The sequence below is a fragment of the Channa argus genome, chromosome 7 (assembly GCF_033026475.1).
Source record: "Channa argus isolate prfri chromosome 7, Channa argus male v1.0, whole genome shotgun sequence".
NCBI lineage: Eukaryota > Metazoa > Chordata > Actinopteri > Anabantiformes > Channidae > Channa > Channa argus.
The window spans coordinates 1,291,500-1,309,290 of NC_090203.1; the positions used below are offsets into that span (position 1 = coordinate 1,291,500).

The following is a 17,791-nucleotide window of genomic DNA, read 5'->3' on the forward strand; positions in this document are numbered from 1 at the left end:
CAGCACGGCACCATTGCTGGAATGTTCTGGAATTTGTTCCACTTCATTAGAGGCACAGACAAGCAGATCATCAAAATCCGCCCAGACTACGAGGATGTTTCATGCCAACGTCTCTGCCGCCGTCGAGCCATTCGAAAACTCAACTAAAAGCTCGTCCTCTCCTGTTTCCTTCTCTTGTCTCCTATAAGTAAACTGTTGGTTTTTGCTTTTATTTGTCTTATCTGGTTTCATTAAATATGACAAACCACTAATTAGTAAAACATAATAAAGGGAAGTAAAAAGACGTCAGCTCATTTATCTGCACCATATGTTACCAAACATCTTTTCTTCTGAAATAAGAAAACATGAAATTTCATGAAGTTTCCCACAGTGTGTCATAACTGATCATCTTTAATTTTTTAGTGAAACTGTATTTTCACTGTTACCCCCCCCACACACACACACACACTTTAACTCTGAAGCTGACATTATCTGCACAAACTTACTCATCCATCAGTTATCACGAATCGAAAACACACACACCCACAGTGTGTTTCACTCAGCTACAACTAACGATCGGACTAATAAGAAAAAAAAAAATGAAATTAACATGAAATATGAAAAATACGGCCTTTAGTGCTGAACACCTCATTTTTGAGTGTACACAAAGGCATCACAGACTGGGTTTGCTGTGGTGTACAACCAGTTTAATGTCACACGAGGAAATAAGTGAAGACAGCAAAATAAGCTGATCGGGTTTAACCCGCTCCTGAATCTTGGTTACAGGAGTTGCATATCCTATCACAAGGAACTGCCTCAAGGTCGTCACTGACTTCCAGGACGTCCTCAGGAATCACTTTGGAACCTTTCTCTTTTTTGCAGAACACTGTCCAAGATGCAACGTCTGTTCCAGGCTAAAATAAACAGAAGAAAATGACATGCATTTAGTCTCTGACCACGCTGATGATTAAAGTTAAGGCTCAAACTGAGCTTCACATTCTAAAAACACAGTTCATTCTTTAGTTCTTGCATGTCAACGCCAAAATAGACCTAATAGTGTGTCTTGGATCACAAGCACTGTTTGAAATGAGTTGTTTGATGTGCGGATGTGACTGTGAACACAAGAGAAACTGGCTTTTCATTAAAGTCACACAGTCAAGGACAAACAAGACCCACAGTATTTATAAAGCTCTATGACATGATGTCACACAATCCCAGAATTCATCAGTCGAATGGGAACGTCGCCATGGTGACAGGAGTGATGGAACTTCAAACAACATTTGATGACACGGCAGTGATAACTTCAGAGGACAGGGTGGATGATGGCAATGATGAGGTGGTGCTTGTCCAACTTTCTACAGTGACCCCACAGTTAATAATTGTGTAGTCGGGGCAGCACAGTGGTGGATGTGGTTAGTGCTGGAGCCTTTGCGTGTGTGTGCATGTTCCCGCCCCCTAGTGCAACGTCCAAATTATGTGCATGAGCTCGTGCATGCAGCACGCTGCTCTTTCCCGAGTCGTTGGGAGGATCGATGACGTTTCTACCGCTCAACTATTTAAATTAGATGCAGGGGTCTGATGTGCTGTAAGCAAAAAAAAAACAAAACATAAATTAAGTTCTATATGAAGTTGTGCCTCCTGATCGTGCATGGAATCGATATTTTCACAGCTGAGGAGGCTTCTCACTGGGCCAATCTCCCACTGTGACATGTTACATTCTTCTAACAGTGTCCAGAGTTCGTGTGTGAAACAGGTTTAAGTCATGTAGACGCATAAGTTATTACAGGTGTTCCCACATTCTGCCTGGTACATCCAGCAGGGCCCAACATCCACAAAAACCCCTTGTTCTCCAAGTGGAACTACTCCCACCTGGTGAAGGAAGTGGGAACTGTTCATGCCCCTTTTTATAGCTATCTGATTACTATAGCGACTGCAGCTCCATGCAAATCTGTCATTTATGGGAAAGTTTCAGTCACCCATAGAAACGGGACTGGGACTGAGCAGGTAGCTTTATGCATTGAAGTTTTCACTAATGCAATGAGTGAAACAAGTTGTGCAGAAACTGTTAGATAAACTGCCTCACACAGGCTTTGGACATAGCTCACATCACTGAGTGGTTTATTGTCATCATACTATCGGCACTTTGAAAAAGACTTTGTCGCCAAAGCTGAGCCCCCTCCCTGACCTGACGAAGGTATGCATGTTTTCACGGGAACAAAGAGCATCAGGCTGCTTTGACACATTGAAGCATCAACTCCACCATGGCAGCACGACACTGATGCTGCACGACACTTTGAAATCGGTGCAGTGGGACAGAATTACTGCACCACTGGGCAAGAACTGCTTACCGTGGTGCAGGGACCACAGCAGCATGCGGTGGTTAAAGAGCCTAAAGGACAGTTGAATCCCCCCAAGGAACCCTGCTCCTGTAAAATGCCAAACTCCACCCTCCTGGACAGAACATGTGTGCAGTGTGGATTTGACACTGACATTAAACCAGTGAGGTTCTCAAGTCCAGCGGGAGAACAAACGTTTCAAGCTCCACCCTCATCTGTCGGTGAGGATGAGGTCAGGGTTCAGGATGATAAGTTAGTCCAAACTCAGCATGGCTGTTAACATGTAAATACAACACACACACACACACACACACACACACGCACATAACCAAATTCTGTGGGAGACACCTCATTGCCAGAGATTCTTTTGGTAAGTCAATGAAACGTGCACAGACACAGTCTGATAAGAACTGCTAGAGTATGAGGCAGGTGATGCTGTGTGGCTCATCTGTTTCCCCACCTCTTCTGGACGTAGACCCTGCAGACCCTAACCTCTGCTTGTCCAAACTGCCATTGGTAGAGCTGAGGAAGAATCCAATAACACACCACCAGATCCAGCTGTGAATGGCCCTGCAACTGTTTCCTCTCTTCCCTCCACCTTGTTAACTCACCATCCTTTCAACCTGTTCTCAGCATTGTGGCGCTGGGATGTTTGCTCATATGGGAGAAAAAGTGAGGATGGATTTGACTGTATTTGTTGTGAGTGAGGTAAATGAAAGTTAAAAATGAATTGATAAAGTGCTGATGTTTAGTTGGTCATGTTCCCTTAATTTAGATCCTGCTAATGATGCATTTTTCAGGTTTTCTTCCAATCAAATGTTACATGATCAGTGTTTAGTCTGTGCATGTATTGTGTGTTTGAGTGTGTTGAGTAAATGGTGACGCAACCAAACGAGAGACTGAAACTAGTGAACGGAGCAGAGAGGAGCAAAGTAACAGCAGTAATACAGCAAAAGTACAGCTCCAGCTCGTCGTGACCGAGCTACTGTCTGGTGTTTACTTTCTGTCTGCTGAGATCAGTAAAGACGGGAATAATCCTGAAGTAAACACATCGAGCAGGAATCCAAGTCTGTCTGAAGCAGGATCAGGTGGCAATGGCTTTGACAACACACACCTCAATTCTCTTCAGAAGCCTGTTCTGGATAAATACATAACTAGATCCACTGGAGAAAAGGTGTTTTAATCTGTTTCTGAGGCTTCATCAGTTGAATGTGTTTAAAGTTTAACTTTCTTCAGTCAGACTAGTGGATAAAATGTGATACTGTTGAATTTGTCACATACCTGCTTTGATTGGGCCACTCCATTACGCACGTACGTCGCCAGGTGTTCACAGTTGTTTCTGAAGAGACTATATTGTCCACAGTTGCTTTTCTTTTCATTGATTCGCTTAAGTATTGTGTCATGATCTCCTGGGGGGTGCGTTTTATCAAGGTAATTTTCTAAAACGCCATCTCCTTCCTCCGCGAGTTTTCCAAAAACACATCCAGGTGCATGTCTGGACGGCCCTGCCAGAATCGTGAAACCATATGTCAACTTAATATGTCAAATTATTAAATGATTTAGCATTTTCACAGATAACAAAGAAAGACTGACAGTGCAGTAAATGTACCTGTGTGGTGAAATATGTCCTGATCAGGTTCAGTTTTGCCGTCAATAGCTTCATTTCCAACATAAACAGCAAAGTGCTTGAAGGATAATGTCACGCAAACACATTTCTTAGTACGTAGGAAAGAGACTATATCTCCAAACTGGTACTGTGAATGGAATAAATCACACGTTAAGTTGAGCTGCACATCCACTAAAAGACATCACATGTATCAATCACGAAAGCACTCGTATGATGGTTACTGTCCTTATGCCTTATGAAGTAACATGACAATATCACATGATCATGACAAAACGTCACTTCCTTCACACTGATTGTGTATTTGAAAGGTATCAGAACGTTTCCCTTCCACAGTGCAATATTGGATATTGGATATTTCTTATATTCGTATATTAACATTCAGACAAAATCAATAGTACAGTAAATTATTCCATTTTAGAACATTTAGTTAAAAAATCAGACTTACTGCATTTATTAAAATGACCAGCTGGAAGACAAAAGCGACCAAGATCAACTTCTTCATTGTTTGAACTTTCCACCTGTCAACATGAACAGCAAATGCAAAAAAGATGCAACAATGCACATGTGTGTCATAGACAGTAAATGTTGTGAATGATGATGCCTGATCATTAAAACCCTGCTGAACACTAAGCAGAAAGCAGGACAGATACAAATGTGGACTTACCGCTGAGCTGAAGCAAAGGGGAAGAGACACCAGGCGACCTGAAAAACAGCCATTATCATCTCTTAAGTACAGTTTTACATGAGTTCATCCTGTGGAACCATCACAACCATCATACAAACAATATTTAATGTCTACATTAACTGGCAGTCAGACTCCTGCCCTCCACCACTTTATCCTGCTTCCATCATCCAGTCCAACTGCAGTCCATGAGGGAAATATGTCCGAGCTCTTACCTTCTCCTGTGAGACAGGGGACGTCCTTTAGGGGACAGAAAGGCACAGCTTATATACACAACTTAAACAAAAGGCTGATAAGTCTTTCCCAGCCCTTGTGTCTCACGGTTGTCGATGAGACTGATTTGAATGAAGTTAAGTTATCAATATTTGCATTTATATTCTACCTTTAAGATGCACACAGTTAATCATTTATGAGTTTCTCAGAACAGTTTTGTTTCTGATTCCTTCTTTTCTTGTAATTAATAAAACCTTTGTTACGATGACAATGTTGTGGAACTTAATAAACTAAAAACTGTGTGTACTATATATATTTCACTCGTGAAATACTTAGTATTTTAAATGCTCATGGTATATGGCATGCATACACTTTCTACATGATATGTTTAGTTATTACATGTTTTTTTCTAATCTTTTTGTTTTGCACAGCTTTGTCGGTTGTTAAAAACGAACATTTCATCATGTTAGTCAGTAGCCACAATAAATGGAAAGATTCTCCCAGATGAGAAGTCATGTACCTTTCAGACAAAGAACAATCAGTAAATTACAGTTACACTACTTTGTTTTAACTGCCCCTTGATACAAAAGTCATTGTTCCACCTTAAAGAAACGTATTGTTCTCTGTCAGTTGGGAGCTGCAGGTTCAGTGTAATCAAGGCTTCCTTTGACTAAGTAACCAGTCAGATTAGGTTTAATTGAGTTTTCCTCCGGTTTTCATTCAAATGAGAAACTCTGCACCGCATTTGACCTTAGCAGCACATTGGCCAAAATCATCCAGCCGACTTCAGTCACATCGAGTTGTACAAGTGGAATTTCTGAAAATATAAATAAATGACAGACAGAACAGTGTGAGTGTGTGTGTGTCATTTAAACGTGGGGGCGGATGGAAAAAAGACCTTTGATGATTCACTACTTTGTTTGTGTGAAGAGTGAATTGAAAAACTGTCCTGTAACCGTCGGTTACAAATGAGAAAAATTGATAAAAAAACAGTTGAACAGAGTAATTATAACATTTTAAACCTCTGGCACGTTTGTCTGCACTACTCTGATAATACAGTGCAGTGTGTAGCTTAACAGTAACAATGGTTGTGAAGTTGACACTTGAGTTATTGATGCAAACCAGCAGCAGATATGAAAACAGGACCTGCCTGCTGTGCTGTCTGATCAGCTTTAACTCACTTTACCTGTTGCCTCCTCTTTCTTAGCCCCATTTACCTGCTGTTTGTTTGTGTTTTTCGCTCTGGCCACATCACTTCCTTTGGACCGTTTATTAGAAATGGATTTTGCCCAACACTGAAGATTGTTGCTTCCTTAGATGTTTCTCGTTGGACACTTTTAGTTGTTGCTTTCTGTTTTGTAGTTACTTGTGTTATGACCCAAGTCATTATGTGTGTTATGGTTATGTTGTCTTTTCTCCTCCTCCTGTGTTTTGTGTGGGTGTGTTTTTATGTGGTTTATGTGAGTCACAGGTAGTCCATTGGTCCATTCAAACAACAATGTCGCCACCTGATTGGACAGGATGGACCGTCCTTCTCCATTTATAACCGATGACAGCAGCCCAGCGGCCCGACCTCTGCCACTCCCAACCAACCCAGCATTCTGTACACGACTACTGGACTTACAGAGCGCTTCGCACTTTGTTTGTAATTTGGAATTTTCTGTTAAGATTGTAAATAGAACTCACTGTAAATTATTGAGCACCAAGTAGCCACAGTAGGAGTGAGAAGCCCTTTTTGTTATTACCTTTTCTCCTGTTTTGGGTTAGGAGTTCAGGTTAGGCGTCCTGTCATTGGTTTTGCATTTATTTGGTCGTTTAGGTCAGACAGGGATGGTGTTAGAGTTTTGTTTGTTGTTTTGGGCATTGCTCACGTCCGAAGTTAATAAAAAATAGTTACATATTACAACACTGGATCTGGTTTTTGATTGGGAATGAAAGCAGTGGTGGCACACATCGTGTTATGTCTAGGTTCCCCTAGACCAGGGGCATAACACTTGTGTTGCCTGTGTTGTCGCCTTTTTCTTCTGCTCCACCTGAATCATCATTGTGCTCCTTATGTTGGCAAGGTGGAACTAGACTGTTCTAGAGATTTGTTTAGTATGAGAAAGGATAAATCTTAGGCTTTGTCCTTTTTTAAAGGATAAAAAACAAACAAACAAAAAAAACTTTATGGTTTCTCACAAAGTTAAAGTAACTAACTTATTAGACAGCATTTTACTGAGATTAAGGCCAGAATATAATATCTTCACTTTTTTCTAAGTTCAGAGGCAGGAAATTAAAGGACATGCAGGCTTTTGTGTTTTAGTTATGGTTGAAGTTTGACTAATTATTTCTCAAAGCTTAAGTCATAAAGGTACATGTCATCAGCATAGCAATGGAAACACATGCTGTGTTAATAATGTTGTAGTGAAAAGTATCTGTCCTAGATCAGAGCCCTGTGGATCTCAATAACTAACTTTGTTTTGCTTTTATTGTTTATCATTGCAATGAACAAATTGGAATCTGTCTGATAAGATTGACCTAGTGCAATTCCTTTAATCCCATGACACGTTGAAGTTTCAGCTAATCCCGTGAGTTCAGTGTCGCCACAGCGGATCATTGTCCACATGTTGATTTGGCACAGTTTTTCACTCCAGCTGCTCCGTATCAAGTCTTTGTAATAAAATTTTGTGGTCAATGTCAAATGAAGCACTAAGATCCAACGGAAGAAAACAAAATGCTGCAGCAAGAGAGCTGACTCATATTTCACCTTCACTAGCTTCTCTCCATTGGCTTCCCATTAAATGTAGAATAGAATTTAAAACCCTGCTTCTTACATATAAAGCTCTGAATGATCAGGTTCAATCATATATAGAAGATCTCATAGCACCATATCATCTCAGCTTTAGTTGCTCTTTTTCTGTTCTCTCTCCACTTTCCACTTTATATAAAGCACTGTTATTTATTTATTTATTTATTTTTAACCAATGTATATAAATAAATCTGCTTCAAAATTGTAACGTACATTGTTAAGCAACTCAAAATATGATCAACTTACTTAACAAAACAGTGAGAAGTACCATTCACACACCCAGCATGAGCAGCTTCATCTTTCTGTTGACCCTGTATTAAATTATCACTGTTTCCGGACACAAATTCCAATAAATCCCAATGAACTTAAAATGATTTTTCTTTCGCTCCCGTCCTTTAGCCAATCACATGACACAAACGCCGACATGACGTCTTAATTTTCCAATTGCTACTCGATGCAGGCAAAGGCATTGTTTGCCCGAAGTTCATCATCTCTAACAACCAAAACCAAAACGAATGAGCAAAAAATGCCTGCAAACATTTAACATACAGTAACAGAAAGAGCCGCTTATATATTTCAAATGAGCTAGTAAATGATATTTAAAAGCATTTGTGGCCTTTCCACTCCTCTACTAATGATGATTACTAAACTATTTTTCCAGGCCAAGCAGGTTCTTCTAAATTCATGGAACACCACTTCCTTTCCAGCTTTCACGGTGCTTTAAGCTGCAGGTTCATGAAATGCACCTTGGAGCCTCTTTGATTTCCTGCCTTCTTTGTCCGAGGGGCAGCAGCAGCAGCAAGTTTTGTTCACAGTGAGGCTGCAGAATTAGCAGAAAGATGAGCAACCTGTTTGGGACTAAAGTTAAAGTGGCTGCTCTCCACTGTATTGAAGTGAGGGAATCATTTCCTTGAATTTGTTAAAAGCATTTCCATAGCATAAAGACCTACAGTAGAGGATTGTTTAAACTAAATTATTGTAAATTCAAATGTTGTTAAAAAAATCAGACAAACTTCCTTGAGTTCCTATGAAACAGTTTATTTAAGCGAAGCAGACAGAGAAGATTCACATTCACACCTCTACATTGCCAGTTGTAGTTACACAGAATCATTGCTACAAATAGACAGAGAACCTCTGTACATCCAGGTGTCGTCATCAAAACCTGATGTCGCTTCAGAAGACATCAGTTTTCAGTCATTTCTCAAGGTGTTTTCTATTCCTATAAACTTATATGACGAGCAAAGTGTTTAAATTTGAAAGCATTGTTTAAAGATTTTATTTTCAAATGTCCCTGCTCGTCATTCTTCTCTGATTCTCTTTCTATTTCACAAGTTTTTCTTGCATCTTACGAGAGGGGAGGAGACAGTTGAAGCAGCTACGGACTCTAACACACTGGGTTACACAGTTTTATCAGGATTTGTCTGTTATGTGTCTGCAGAGAACATGGAAAAATCAACAAGTACATACTATACAATACATTGTTATTAAGAACATATTGTTATTTAAAGATATCTTCTACATGTCAGCTGTCATCAGATGCATGGTTACAGAGGTTTTTTATTGCCGTGGTTAAACTGGGGCAAGCACTTTAACGGGTTCCAAAATTCTTTTTGGGAATGAAAAAGTGTCAATTAATAACGTGTCACACACATTTTAACTCTTAATAGTCGTTCAGCTTCAGATTTGCTTCAGTTTTCCTTCAGCAGGTACCTGCAGTACTGCCTTGTAACTCTGCCAATCGGATTTTGAAGGTGGTTTCAGAAAAGCTCAGTTTGACTTTTTTCATTACCAAACATAAGTGACCTGGAAGCTCAATGGACAAAGCAGCAGGATGGGATGCAGACGTCTGCAGAATCAAATCAGCACTAGCTGTCTGGGCACTGCTCCCCCCAGTGGGAGGGGTTAAATATTTCACTGTATCATGTATGTGCAATATGTATTTATGACCATAAAGATTCTTTTTCATAGGAACACATGAGAAAAAAAGCACTGACAGCTTTGGCTCTTTTGTTAGCATCAGGTGGGACCTCAGGTGAGATAGGTCACAAACAGAAGAGGACAAAACAGGCTGATCACAGTTAAACTGGACTTCCTGCTGCCTGAATTGGCACAAAGCTCGTGGCATGAAATTCCCTCTAGGTCTAGACCCTGGAGAATGTCGTCCTCTGCTGTCCCACGTCTCCGTCTTTTATCACCCTTGCACAACATACTCAGTTTCCCAGCGGATGTGCCGCGCTGTAACACCACAAAACAAACAGGTTAGGTTTAACAGAAGGTTCACATCAGGGAGCTTTAGTCTGCTGAAGTCAGCTTCTGCAGTAGTCTGGTATCATTCAGGTCCATGTATATTTGTACAGTGACACTGGGTTCATCTCAAACCAGATGAGCTTAAAGCATCGACTGTCAGCTTTAGTTTAAGTCAAAAATGTTTTTATTTACAGATCCCCAATTGTAGGGTCTTAAATGTAATTGGACACACAGAGCTGTCTGTTAAATTGTCAGTTTGAATCTGTTAAAACCCTTTAAAAAGTCTGCAGGGTTCTGGAACAGCAGTGTATGTGACACATACGAGAGAAGGATAGAACACACTCATCATCTGAAAGTACCACCTCATCTGTGAGGCATGATGGGCGAGCGTGGTGATGGGGGCAGGTACGGCCAAAGGAATCGGTTTTCCTGAATGTATCAATGATGTGATGCTGACAGAAGCAGCAGGATGAATTCTGACGTCTTTAAGTTTGTGTTATCTGCTCACATTCAGCCAAATGCTGCAAAACTCGCTGGATGGAGCTTCACAGTGCACTTAAGTGTGAAATGTGAAAGGTTGTGCAAAGACCAAGTCAACCATCTATGAAGCTGCCCTGGTGGGAGCAGGTTAGAGCAGTCATCAGACCCGTGTTCCACTAAAAACTGCTATCTGGGATTTTAATGGGCAGCTCACAAACACACCGTTTACTGAAGCTGGTGTCGCTTCACCTGTTGTAGGTCCTATCATCTCCCAGGTCAGTCGGAACTCTGCTACTCATTTCTTCACCCAACCCATTTTCCCTTTGTGTCTGTTTGTTGTTTGTCACATTGGTTTTAGTTCTAAATGCGTTGAGCTAAATTTTAAAATACAAAAGTTTTTAAATCATGATACATTTAAAATGACTAATAACTTGTTTTCTGTCACCCAGTTTGTATTAGTGAAATAAAAAGGTGTGACGCTGAATCTATCTCGTACCTGCTCTGAACGTTTCTTTCCATGACGTACATACGTTGCCAGGTGTTCACAGTTGTTTTTGCGGAAACTATATTTTTCACAGTTGTTTTTTTTTTCCAGGATTCGTCCAAGTATTGCATCGTGGTCTCCCACGGGGAACCTGTCATCGAGGTAATTGTCTTTGCTGCCAGGTCCTTCTTCGCTGAGTTTTCCAAAAACACAGTCAGCTTCGGATTTGCTTGTACCTGCCAAGATTGGTAAGTAAACTTTTATCAGTTTCCTCCTCTGTTACGATCTTCTAGAGCAGAGCCCGAGTCCTACCTAGTGAAAATTCTGCAGTAATTTAATACTCAATAGCAAAAAATGATGAGAGCACATGTATTATATTATATTGTATGAATTAACTTCAGCTATGTCCTGCTGATTGGCAGCCCACAGTCACTCTGATACCAAGCTGAATATTTGTCTCATCTCTTAAGGGGTTTTTCTTAGTTTAGTAAAAGACTGGAGGCAGAGAGAAGCTGCTGGTCTCTGTCTGTCAAAATGAACCTGTTGGCTGTAGGACAAGCTGTTAATTGATGTGGGAAAACTGCAGATAAAAAAAAAATCATTGTTCATGTTCATGTTTTCTTGACTTTTGTCCTTCTGCTTCAAGTCAAAATCTTGGTTGGAGACAAATAATATGTTGTTTAATTGTAATGTATTATATTAACAGGTGTTTCTATTATTTTGTCTACCCAAATTTTATTTTTGAGACTACAGTCAACAGATCTGTAAACGTTCAGATCTACCTTCATAAAGAAAGGTTATTAAACAGCTTATTGTCCCTAATAAACTGACAACTTCAATGTATTGCACCCAACTTAATAGTACAAAGTAAATTGTACCTGTACGGTGAAATATGTCCTCAGCAGGCTTTTTCCCTGCGATGGATTCGTTGCCAACATACACAGCATAGTGCTTGTAGGTGAAGTCAAAGCAGACACAATTCTTTTTACGTGGGAAAGCAATGATATCTCCAAACTGGTACTGTGGAAGGAAGAATTCAGAGAATCTTCTTCTTTCTTTCAGTGAAAATAAAAAAAAACAAATCAAAACTATCAATGACAGAAGAATGATGGGAAGGTTTCTCTCCAGAGCTTCTGTGGGGTTGGAAGTAACATAATTAGTATTAGTATTAGTACTATCACCATGGGGACATCATACTGCTTAGTCCTCGTGGTCTCACACTCCTCTGGCACTTTGACCCTCTCAGATGTTTCAGGTTCACACCCAGAAGCACTGGAAGAGTCCACCTGAGCATCTGAGAGCAGTCCTCCCTGTCATCACTGTCCACCCCAACCTGCAGTGTGATCTTCTTCTTCTTTTCCTTTCGGCTGCTCCCTTTCAGGGGTCACCACAGCGAATCATGTGCCTCCATCTAACTCTGTCCTCTGCATCCTCTTCACTAACACCAACTAACTTCATGTCCTCTCTCACTACATCCATAAATCTCCTCTTTGCTCTTCCTCTAGACCTCCTGCCTGGCAGCTCCAACCTCAGCATCCTTCTACCGATATATTCACAGTTTCTCCTCTGAACATGTCCAAACCACCTCAATCTGGCCTCTCTGACTTTATCTCCAACACATCTAACATGATCTGTCCCTCTGATGTCCTCATTCCTGATCCTGTCCATCCTCGTCACTCCCAAAGAGAACCTCAACATCTTAAGCTCTGCCACCTCCAGCTCTGCCTCCTGTCTTTTCTTCAGTGCCACTGTCTCTAAGCCGAACAACATTGCTGGTCTCACCACCGTCTTGAACACCTTTCCTTACTTCCTTACTTTTCTCCACCCGTTCCAACCTGCCTGCACTCACCTCTTCACCTCTTTTCCACACTCAACGTTGCTCTGAACCGTTGACCCTAAGTACTTAAAGTCCTGCACCTTCTTCACCTCTGCTCCCTGTAACCTCACCATTGCACCTGGGTCCCTCTCATTGACACACATGTATTGTCTTGCTGCGGCTAAAATTCATTCCTCTGTTTTCCAGAGCAGACCTCCACCTCTCTAGATTTTCCTCCACCTGCTCCCTGCTCTCACTACAAATCACAATGTCATCAGCAAACATCATAGTCGATGGAGATTCCTGTCTAACCTCATCTGTCAGTCTGTCCATCACCAGAGCAAACAAGAAGGGGCTCAGAGCTGATCCTTGATGCAGACCCACCTCCAGCTTGAACTCCTCTGTCACACCTGCAGCACCTCACCACTGTCTTACAGCTCTCATACATGTCCTGCATCACTCTAACATACTTCTTTGTCACTCCAGACGTCCTCATACAATACCACAGCTCCTCTCTCGGCACCCTGTCATACGCTTTTTCTAAATCTACGAAGACACAATGCAACTCCCTATGACCCTCTCTGTACTTCTCCATCAGCGTCCTCAAAGCAAATACTGCATCTGTTGTTCTCTTTCTAGGCATGAAACCATATTGCTGCTCACAAATGTTCACCTCTGCCCTTAGCCGAGCTTCCACTACTCTTTCCCACAACTTCATTGTGTGGCTCATCAGCTTTATTCCTCTGTAGTTGCCACAGCTCTGCACATCTCCCTTGTTCTTAAAAATAGGCACCAGTACACTTCTCCTCCAGTCCTCAGCATCCTCTCACTCTCCAAGATCTTGTTAAACAAACTAGTCAGAAACTCTACTGCCACCTCTCCTAGACACTTCCATACCTCCACAGGTTTGTCATCAGGACCAACTGCCTTTCCGCTCTTCATCCTCTTCAACGTCCTCCTCACTTCACTCTTACTAATCTTTGCTACTTCCTGCTCCACACCAGTCACCTCTTCTACTCTTCGTTCCCTTTCATTTTCCTCATTGATCAACTCTTCAAAGTTCTCCTTCCATCTTCCCATCACACTCCTGGCACCTGTCAATACATTTCCATCCTTATCTTTAATCACACTAACCTGCTGCACATCCTTCCCACCTCTATCTCTTTGTCTGCCCAACCTGTACAAATCCACTTCTCCCTCTTTAGTGTCCAACCTAACATACACGTCCTCATATTCTCTTTGTTTGGCCTTTGCCACCTCTACCTTCACCTTACGCTGTATCTCCCTGTTCTCCTGTCTACTCTCTTCAGTCCTCTCAGTGTCCCACTTCTTCTTAGCTAACCTCTTTCTCTGTATACACTCCTGAACTTCCACGTTCCACCACCAAGTCTCCTTGTCCGCTTTCCTCTTTCCAGATGACACACCGAGTACCCTCCTACCTGTCTCCCTGATCACATTAGCTGTAGTAGTCCAGTCATCTGGAAGCACCTCCAAACCACCCAGAGTCTGTCTCAGCTCCTCCCTGAAAACTACACAACATTCTTCCTTTTTCAACTTCCACCACTTCGTCCTCTGCTCTGCCTTAGTCCTCTTCATCTTCCTCACCACCACCATCATTTTACACACCACCATCCTGTGTTGTCTGGCTACACTCTCCCCTACCAATACTTTACAGTCACTGATCTCTTTTAGATTACAGCGTCTACACAAGTTGTCGTCCACCTGAGTGTTTCTACCTCCGCTCTTGTGCGTCACCCTATGTTCCTGCCTCTTCTGAAAGAAAGTGTTTACTACAGCCATTTCCACCCTCTTTGCAAAGTCAACCACCATCTGACCTTCTGCGTTCCTGTCCTGAACACCAAACCTGCCCATCACAGTCTCATCACCTCTGTTCCCTTCACCTACATGCCCATTGAAATCTGCACCAATGACAACTCTCTCACCTCTGGGGATGCTCTGCATCACTTCATCTAACTCACTCCAGAATTTCTCCTTCTCTTCTAACTCACATCCTACCTGTGGGGCATAACCACTCACAACATTGAACATCACCCCTTCAACTTCCAGCTTCAGACTCATCATCCTGTCTGATTCTCTTTTCACCTATAGAACATTCCTCACCAACTCCTCTTTCAATATAACTCCTACTCCATTTCTCTTCCTATCTGACCCATGGTAGAACAACTTGAACCCTGCTCCTAAGCTTCTAGCCTTGCTGCCTTTCCACCTGGTCTCCTGGACACACAGTATGTCCACCTTCCTTCTCTGCATCATGTCAATCAACTCTCTAGCCTTCCCTGTATAGGGAATAGTCCCCACATTCAAAGTCCCTACTGTCAGTCCTACATTCTTAGCTTTCCTCTTCTCTCTCTGCCTACGAACACACCTTCCTCCTCTTCTTCTTCGTCTTCCACCAACAGTAGTCCAATTTCCACAGGTACCCTGTAGGTCAACAGCCCCGGAGGCGGTCGTTGTTAACCCGGGCCCCGACCGATCCGGTATGGAAGTCTTTGTCACGATTCGCAGGTTTATTTGGCATGTGTTTTACGTGGGATGCCCTTCCTGCCACAACCCTCTGCATTTATCCAGACTTGGGACTGGCACAAGAAGACACTGGCTTGTGCCCCCTTGCGGTTGCATACCCAACCTGCAGTGTGATGACGTTATCAAAAACTATACTTAAAAGGCGACTTCACCAATTCTCTTTAGTTTAGGCTGTAAATGTACCTTCATGCTTTTAAACTTCCCTATGACTTCACTATATCAAAATACTTATCTGCTTCTAGCTGTAAGACTCTTCCATCATTAGGAGTTCAGATGGAGCTCTGGAAGAGCTGGTTGGCCATGATTACAAACTTCATAGTATGAACAACCAGATGACATATTCGGAATAACCTGAACATTTCTCATCACATCTGGAGGCCTTTTTCTGCAAGAAGCAGACAGATATTTTAATATAGGCAACTCAAAGGGAAGTTTAATGGCATTTATTTACATGCATAACCCATATTAGAAACAAAAGAAGGAAATTCAAAATCAGTAAGCACCCACCGACATTTCTACATTTTTGTAGAGTGTCACTAACAAGTGTCACTAACAGCTCTGTCATTTCAACAATAACACACTGAGAAAACGTCAGCCCCTTAACGAAGAGGGAAACATGAGTGTGAAGGTCTGCGTTCGTGACCTGCCCACCTACAGATCCACCTCCCGTTTCCTGTTCCATCCCAGCCCAGTTTCATGAGCTGTAGCTTTTCTGCATTTCTTTTCTTTTTTGAACTCTTTCTTGTTTTTGTAGATTTATTTTCGGGATCCACTGTGTATCCTGCAAATGGCTTATTGTCTGTTGTACAGTTACAAAAAAACCTGCTTATTGTTTCCTTTTGGCTGAAGCCTTTGCTGGTGTTTTATCTGTTGCTGCATATTAAGGCCAACCTGTCCTCCAGCCTACACCCACATGCAGCAGATGGCTTGTCCTCAGCCTCCTCTACCCACACATGGAGGCAGGTGTCTGTTTGAATTGCACCCCATCTCTGACAGGCGCCCAAAATCACAGCTAATGTAATTAACAGTAACAACGATGTTGGTGGAGGCTTATTTGTATGTATGAGCATTTATATAAAACTTACCTGTGCATTTATTACGACCACCAGCAGAAGGAAAGCAGCCAGGATCAGAGTCTTCATTTTCTCAGAGTTGTGAGCCGATGAGATGGAGAGAGAATGTGGAAGAGAAGTGAAAGTGAACACCCTGAGCCTATTGTATTGGGTCATTCTTTGTGGCTTCTTGTTAAGGAAATGACTGCTGTTTCTCATCCTATCAAAAAATAACAGGATCTTCACGGGTGTAGCTGTCCGGAAAGCCATCTGTTGACTTTCGGAAAGTTCAACTGTGTAGCTGTAACACAAGCTTTGTGCATCTGTAACAGTGTTTTTAGGTTTGTACCTGAAATAAAAAAGTTGTACATATGTTTAAATAACAATGATGTCACAAGGACGTGAAAGCTCAGCACAAAGCAGGAAGATCAGCACTCAAAGTTCCCACGATGTCTGTGACAATGAACTTTATACTTTCAAGTTCAGGAGGCCTGCAGAGATCTGTGCTCTGCAGGCCTCTGTGATATTCTCTATAACATCAGTATGTTATTTAAATTCAGTTAATGATTAGTGAATTTCTCATTTTAAGTTCAGCATTAAATGGTTCTTTAAATACATTTTAAAAGAAATAAGTGTTAAATCTTTGGGGCCTGGACTACATCCTACACCTGCCTAGTGTGTGTATGTGTGTGTTTGTGTGTAACTGGATTTGGAGGCCAAGGCCTTGCAGACATCTCCATGGCTCCATCCTGACTGCTCAGGGATCCAGTGTTGAGAACTAGTCATCCTTGTGCTCCATCTGCATCAACCCCTCTCTGATTGGACTGGCACACTGGCTTTGCACCAACCAAGCTGAAGGGCCACAGCTGCTATAAATGTTCAAATGTGTGTCACATTTGGGCCCTGTTAATTGGTTTGTTCAGTGTGGGTTGTACAACTTTAATGAAGGGGGGCTCAGGCCTTAGTGCTAGTCCTGTCATGCTCATGTCTGTTAAATGGTCTGCACTTAGTTGCAGACCAAGTTTGGGGTCAGGGTCTTGCTCAAGGACACTTCTTTCTACATCTTTCTACAGGACACTTTGACATGCTACCAGAGGAGCCAGGGATTGAACCAACAACTGTGAGATTGGTGGACAACCGCTCTAACTTCCTGCGCCACAGTCGCCCCTAAATGGATTGACAGTTTGAGTATATGTTATAGATTCCTCTTTACTACTACATCAGGTTATTTATGTTGCTTCCCTTACCCCTAGCAACAAGGGCCATAAAAATGAACTTCAGACAGTTTTTACCAACTGCTTACACACAAAATCTTTTCATGTCACAAGATTTTTAAAACCTCTCACTCAAAGTGCAAAACTACATGCCAGATCTTCAAATCCATAAGCTATTTCTCAGCCTTTGACTCAGTTTTCAATTGCATAAAACCCTTTTTTCAAAACACTACACACAATGCTCTACCTAAAACACAAAGATCTATCAGGAAGTGACTTGCTTTCCTTTTCCAAACACGACCAATCAAAATGCTACACTTATTCAC

At 41.8% G+C, this 17,791-nt stretch overlaps 2 protein-coding genes across 5 annotated transcripts; both read right to left on the reverse strand.

The window, feature by feature from the left end:
- Positions 1-404: 404 nt before the first annotated feature.
- Positions 405-4,852, reverse strand: LOC137131049 (phospholipase A and acyltransferase 5-like). Its single transcript, XM_067511837.1, has 6 exons — positions 4,840-4,852; positions 4,607-4,644; positions 4,388-4,460; positions 3,925-4,069; positions 3,597-3,820; positions 405-893 (listed from the first exon to the last, which is right to left on the reverse strand). Exons 3-6 carry the CDS (start codon positions 4,442-4,444, stop codon positions 738-740), a joined length of 582 nt encoding a protein of 193 aa, XP_067367938.1. The 5' UTR covers positions 4,445-4,460; positions 4,607-4,644; positions 4,840-4,852; the 3' UTR covers positions 405-737.
- A 3,788-nt stretch (positions 4,853-8,640) lies between these two features.
- On the reverse strand, positions 8,641-16,436 carry LOC137130851 (uncharacterized). 4 transcript variants are annotated; one of them, XM_067511472.1, is made up of 4 exons: positions 16,285-16,436; positions 11,718-11,859; positions 10,852-11,075; positions 8,641-9,863 (listed from the first exon to the last, which is right to left on the reverse strand). In XM_067511472.1, exons 1-4 carry the CDS (start codon positions 16,426-16,428, stop codon positions 9,657-9,659), a joined length of 717 nt encoding a protein of 238 aa, XP_067367573.1. In that variant the 5' UTR covers positions 16,429-16,436; the 3' UTR covers positions 8,641-9,656. The 4 variants fall into 4 exon arrangements, 2 of the variants coding, with proteins under 2 accessions (XP_067367573.1, XP_067367572.1); XR_010914908.1 differs by lacking the exons at positions 10,852-11,075; positions 11,718-11,859 and having other exon boundaries at positions 9,732-9,863; XR_010914909.1 differs by lacking the exons at positions 8,641-9,863; positions 10,852-11,075 and having other exon boundaries at positions 11,785-11,894.
- Positions 16,437-17,791: the final 1,355 nt, after the last annotated feature.